Source organism: Callithrix jacchus, chromosome 6, assembly GCF_049354715.1.
Source record: "Callithrix jacchus isolate 240 chromosome 6, calJac240_pri, whole genome shotgun sequence".
In the NCBI taxonomy this organism is placed as follows: Eukaryota; Metazoa; Chordata; class Mammalia; order Primates; family Cebidae; genus Callithrix; species Callithrix jacchus.
Genome location: NC_133507.1, coordinates 5,529,252 through 5,534,516, shown reverse-complemented (window position 1 = coordinate 5,534,516; position 5,265 = coordinate 5,529,252). Strand labels below are relative to the sequence as shown.

General features: G+C 49.8%; 1 protein-coding gene across 1 annotated transcript; it reads right to left on the bottom strand.

Moving 5' to 3' along the window:
- Positions 1-1,463: 1,463 nt before the first annotated feature.
- NDN (necdin, MAGE family member) lies at positions 1,464-3,363 on the bottom strand. Its single transcript, XM_002749043.5, has one exon. The coding sequence runs from the start codon at positions 3,273-3,275 to the stop codon at positions 2,310-2,312; it is 966 nt and encodes a 321-aa protein (XP_002749089.1). The 5' UTR covers positions 3,276-3,363; the 3' UTR covers positions 1,464-2,309.
- Positions 3,364-5,265: the final 1,902 nt, after the last annotated feature.

Below are 5,265 nucleotides of genomic sequence, written 5' to 3'. Positions count from 1 at the left end.
TTATGGCTGCCTCCTTGAGAGCATCAGGGACGAGTCATTCCGCCCCACGCCTTGCTAGGGTAAACTCCTCTTTTCTCATATTCTGTTTCTCCTGTAAAGGCTAGGTCCTCTATGGCCTGGCTAGGATGCCTGTGTGAGTGAGCTTGGGTAAGCTTTGGAAAGGGTGGTTCTCCGTGCCTCTCACGGCAGAGAGGAAGGTGGACACGTGCCACTCACGGCAGAGAGGAAGCTCAAGGAGTTAAATGGGGAGGTAAGAGAACTGTTTGCCTGGCGATTCCGGGGCTTGACGGTGAGAAGTGCACAGGAGTTATTGAAGAAATGTCCCCCTTTCCCTGCAGAACCCCCTCGAAAGAAAGATTTCTCGGGAAGCTTTCTAAACTGTGATGGATTTCATCTCAGCATGCACAGGGACTTCCTAAGCATTTCCAGCACCTGCCCCAACCTGTTAAGTGTTGGGAATTCCAGCTCCCAATAAAAATTGTAATTCCTTTTCCCTAATAAGACTCCCAGTTTACTTCTTTCCGGTGTTACGTGATGCGTGTCCTCTTTATTACCCATCTTCCCCAGAAAACTTTCTGGCTTTGGACTCTTTTGTAGTTTAAAGGACTTCCAGTCTTATTAAAGGCCCTTTTCTCCCTGCTACCCCTTGCAGGACTGAAAATTCACAATGATATTTTTCTTTGGGCATTGCCCCTGGAGCCCACCTGAAGCCCATCCCATCCTCTGAGGATTACCTGATTACCTCGCAAATCAAGGGCTGCCAGGTCACAGATATCCTGATGGGCAACCCCACCCCCCTCTCCCAGGTGTCTTGTGTGTTTGTCAGAGAAAGCACCTTCACCTCCAACCCTCAGGAAACACTGTTTCAAATCCAGGCTTCACTGCTAAACAAGAATGAATATCACTTTCTTATGTTAATTAATCTCTCCACAAAATATTTTTTTGGCTGGAAATTCCAAAAACAAGATGAAAATTTCTTAATTTACACAATCAGAATAATCTTGCTTTCTCCAAAATATTGTGAGAACTAGAAAAATAAAATTCCTAGCCTCTCTCTCTGTGTGGCCCATGAATGCATGTGAGTGTGGGAGGTGGGAGCTGGGAGTGTGGGCTCCCACGTAAAATGTAAAAATAAGTTTGAAAATAAATAACCTAAAAGCCACAGGGTGTATGAGGGATTGTAGGCAGGTGGGGACAAATGTGGGCTCTGGATTCATTCTGAGTTGAAGTGCCAGCTCCTTCTCTTGCTAACCTTTACAAGCTATGGAAAGTTAATTACCTACATTATTCCTGTTTCCTCCATGGTGCAAAGGCAGTAGATGCCTTCCTCACAGGCCTGTTGTGAGGGTTAAATAAAAGGGGAAAAATACATGTTAGGGCTGAGTACAATGTCTCACTCTTTAAGTGCCCACAAGACATCCATTAATTTTGATAAAATATAGAAACTTAAGGGAAGGAAGTTATTTTTAGTTTTTATTCTCATATGATGTGATGATGGACAATCATACTGCTTTGTTTTTATACTTTATATTTGTGCATGTTTTTGAAATAAACAATTACATTTAAAGACAATAAAACTATAACCTTCACAAATTTAGGAGTAATCACGAGTAGCGATTTTTCCCACCCTATTAGGGGAAACAGTTACATCTGTACACATTGTAAAATAGAGAATTGTCTCATTCCCAATCATAGTGCTCTGTTAAAATGATAAGAGTACACTTTTCCAAAAATGATTGTATCACAAGAATCTTTAATGTTTACTTTAAAGTTGACTCACGGTAGGGTTGTATATGTGTTTAGTAAATTGTGCCAAGTGCTCACATTGAGACCAGTCCAGTTCAAATCAGTTTACTCCACGAGAATGTCTTCTGTGCCCAGCAAGGTCACGAAGAGCCTTGACTTTTCTCTTGGTTAGGCCAGCTTTGCTGGTGAGTTCTTCCAAACTCTGCAGGAGCAGTCTACCCCAACACACATCACCAGTCCCATATAAAATAATAAGATGCAAACTTTCTCAAGGTACTTCGTCAGTTTAGCATGTCTCAGGTACAAAAATCCAAGAAAGGTAGCACAAAAGCGAAAGCACCAACCAAGCTTACATATAAACAAACATGCATACATCCTAAATACTACACAAGAGTACCCAAATGAATACAACATTGCATTAAAGGTATAAAAGCACTGTACTGAAAACTTAAAAGTTACACGTGAATACTGCACTGTAAATCCCGAACACTCTAATGACCCACCCCCACCCTTCCACAGCCCCGGTGAGGGTCAGAAAGCATTTCATCTGCCTCCAGACCTTGCTAGTCCTCGGAGACACTGTTGCGGGGGCAGTGAGCAGCGGGATTAGCCTCCCGCAGAGCTCTGGCCTCCTCCAGGGCTTCTCTGTATCGGGAGGGCCAGGCCTGGGGGTCTTTCTTAAAGACCCTGGCCAGGAACTCCATGATTTGCATCTTGGTGATTTCACGGCTGGCCCGGGAGCCCCAGAAGAACTCATACTCTGGCGGCTCCACGTACGGGACGCGCTGGTACTTCAGGTAATTCTGTTGGACGAACTCCTCGGTGATGAGCTTTCGCACGTCCCCGAAGGTGGAGTGCTTCTTCCAGGGCCGCAGCCCCAGGATGCGCAGCACGTTCCAGACGGCGCTCTCTCTGGCGCCGCGGCCCTTCACGTAGATGAGGCTCAGGATCATGAGCAGGAGGCCCGTCATGGGCATGCGGTTGCTCAGCGCCACCCTGTCCAGCTCCTCCGGCTCCAGCGCTTTGACCAGCGCAAACTCCATGGTGTGCAGGCTGGTCAGCCTCAGGTGCAGCCCGAACACCCGGGCGAGGATGAGGCTGGTGCGCCGCAGGATGCTCCTGCACCACTTCTTGTAGCTGCCGATGACATCTTTCACCATGTCTGGAAACCAGATGATCATCTTCTTCTGGTCCTTGACCAGCACGTACCACATGAGCTCGTGCGCCTTCTGCACCAGCTGCGCCGGGGCGGGCGGCGCCGGGCCGGGCTGGGCCGCGCTCGGGGCCTGGTGGGCGCGGCCCTCCTCTGCGGCCTCCAGCAAAGCCTTCGGGTCGACCTCCTCGATCGGGGCCTGGGGCGGCTGCGCGGCCTGCGGGGCGGCCGTCGGGCCTAGGGGAGGGCTCTGCGGCTCCGCCAGGGTCGCGGACGGAGGAACCCCCCCCGGAACCCCAGGGCTGCTCTGCGCCTCGGAGCTGGGTGCCTCGGCGGCAAAGCTAGGGTCGCTCAGATCCTTACTCTGCTCTGACATGTCTGCGCCGTCTGGCAAGGGCAGGGCCTCTGCGTCCAGGAGCTCTTCGAGCCTGCGCTCCCTCCGCGGACTCCTGGAGAGGAAGTGCGCGTTGCTGCGCGCGGCGCCTTCCGCAGCGGCGGGCAGGGCGGGGCGGCGGCGGGACGCGGCACTGCGCCTGCGCGACCGCGGCCAGGGCGGGCGGGCGGCCGGGGGCGGGCGGGGCCGCGAGGGGCCCCGACGGGGAGGGTCCGCGGTGAGGCGTCACCTGGCGGGACAGCGATCCCGGGGTTTCCTGTTCCGGCCGAGGAAGTTCAGGGTAGGAGAGGAGGGAGATGGATGCCTGTGGAGAAGGAGCAGGTTTTGGGGAAAGATGATAACTCAGGTTTTGGGGATGCTGGGGTCGACTTTCCTGGGAAATGCTCGCCTGGGTATATCCAGAATCCAGTTAAGTATGAGAGCCCCAGAGGAAGGTCTGGGAGGCTGTGCAAACTGGAGCTTTATGTGAACGAGTGAGAGGAACGGTCGGGCTGTCCGAGAAGACGTGTAAACTGTGAGGCGGATGTCCGAGGTTGGAATCCTGAGAAATTCCAATAAAAAGTTGATTGACTCCCTCCCTACCACATCAGAGGGGTTATAAGGAAAGGAGAAATGCGGTTATAAGGAAAGGAGAAATGCAGCGTGTCGTTAACGTGATTTCCTACCCGCGTGAGCCGTGAACTTGTTCAGGAGGCAGTGGGCTTAGACCATCATTGATGCTTTCATGGGCATAGGTTTGGCTTTTACACTTACTTTGAGTCACTTTGATTCCATTTTCTTTTATTTTTCCATGCTTAGTCCATAACAGAAGGATTGCCATATCTATTAGCACAAACTTGTATGATAATGCATTTTTCCCTCTGCCCAGCACCTCATTCTCCGATTCACCTTCTCCCAGGACCTTCTCTGAAGCTACTGAGTCCTCAGTGTTGGGAGTCACACCCAAATCATTCCTTCCTGAGATCTCCAAAAAGATATAGGTCCCATGGGCAATATCTGGCGGTGTCTCAGATGACCAAAAGGTAGCGGGGGCAACATATGGATAGCCCTGTTTTCCAGTTATAGAAAACAGATTCCCAGTGGGCCAAGGCAAAGCTGTCACTCCTAGAGGCTGTCCGTGGAAAAAGGGGCATTGCTGGAGCCTCCACAACCAGGGGCCTCCATGCTGCTTCAGCATCCTTGGTCTGCGTTGATGTGGTCCTTCAGCCCTTGCCGGGTTCCCTCTCATCAGCAGCTTCTTAAATATGTTGTCTCGAGTCTAGTTATTGCCACTTGAAGCCCAAAGCATGTTTTAAAATTGTCTTGACATGTCTAGAGTCCTCACTATGAGTATCTATCTTTTCTCATTTGTCACTTTAATTTTCCTCAAGCAGGTTGGTGTTGAAGGGTTTTCTGTGCTTTCTCTGGTTGGGTTGGCATGCATGTGACACTTTTGACAGGGCCATTCCCACGCCAGTCCCTCCAACAGGACTCTTTGGTCTCTTTAGCTTCCCACTCCACCAGGGAAATTCATAGATATCAGTCTTACTTGGAATTATTTCAACACTTTTCTCTTCCTCCTCCTCCTCCACCTCCACCTCCTCTTTCTTCTTTCCATCTACTTCTTTTTCTTCTCCTTCCCCTATTTATGGATATCTACCATTTTCTTGGGAGCACCTTACAGAAGGGTGCCAGTTTTGCTCCTTGTTTTTAAGAATGCCTCTTGAACAGACTTATTGTCCCCATGCTTCTTAAATATAATTGTCATTTCTTGCATTTAGATCTCTGTCACTATTCTTCTTTATGTTGTTTGGGTAGGTATTATTTTCTCAGTATTTAAATAAAATATTTAGACCAGGTGCGGTGGTGCATAGCTGTAGTCCCAGCACTTTGTGAGGCTGAGGCAGGCAGATTGCCTGAGGTCAGGGAGTCGAGACCAGCCTGGCCAATATGGCAAAACCCCATCTCTACTAAAAATACAAAAGTTAGCTGG

Bases quoted from the DNA above. Each gene is read 5' to 3' on its own strand.
- NDN (XM_002749043.5), bottom strand. From the start codon at position 3,275: ATGTCAGAGCAGAGTAAGGATCTGAGCGACCCTAGCTTTGCCGCCGAG.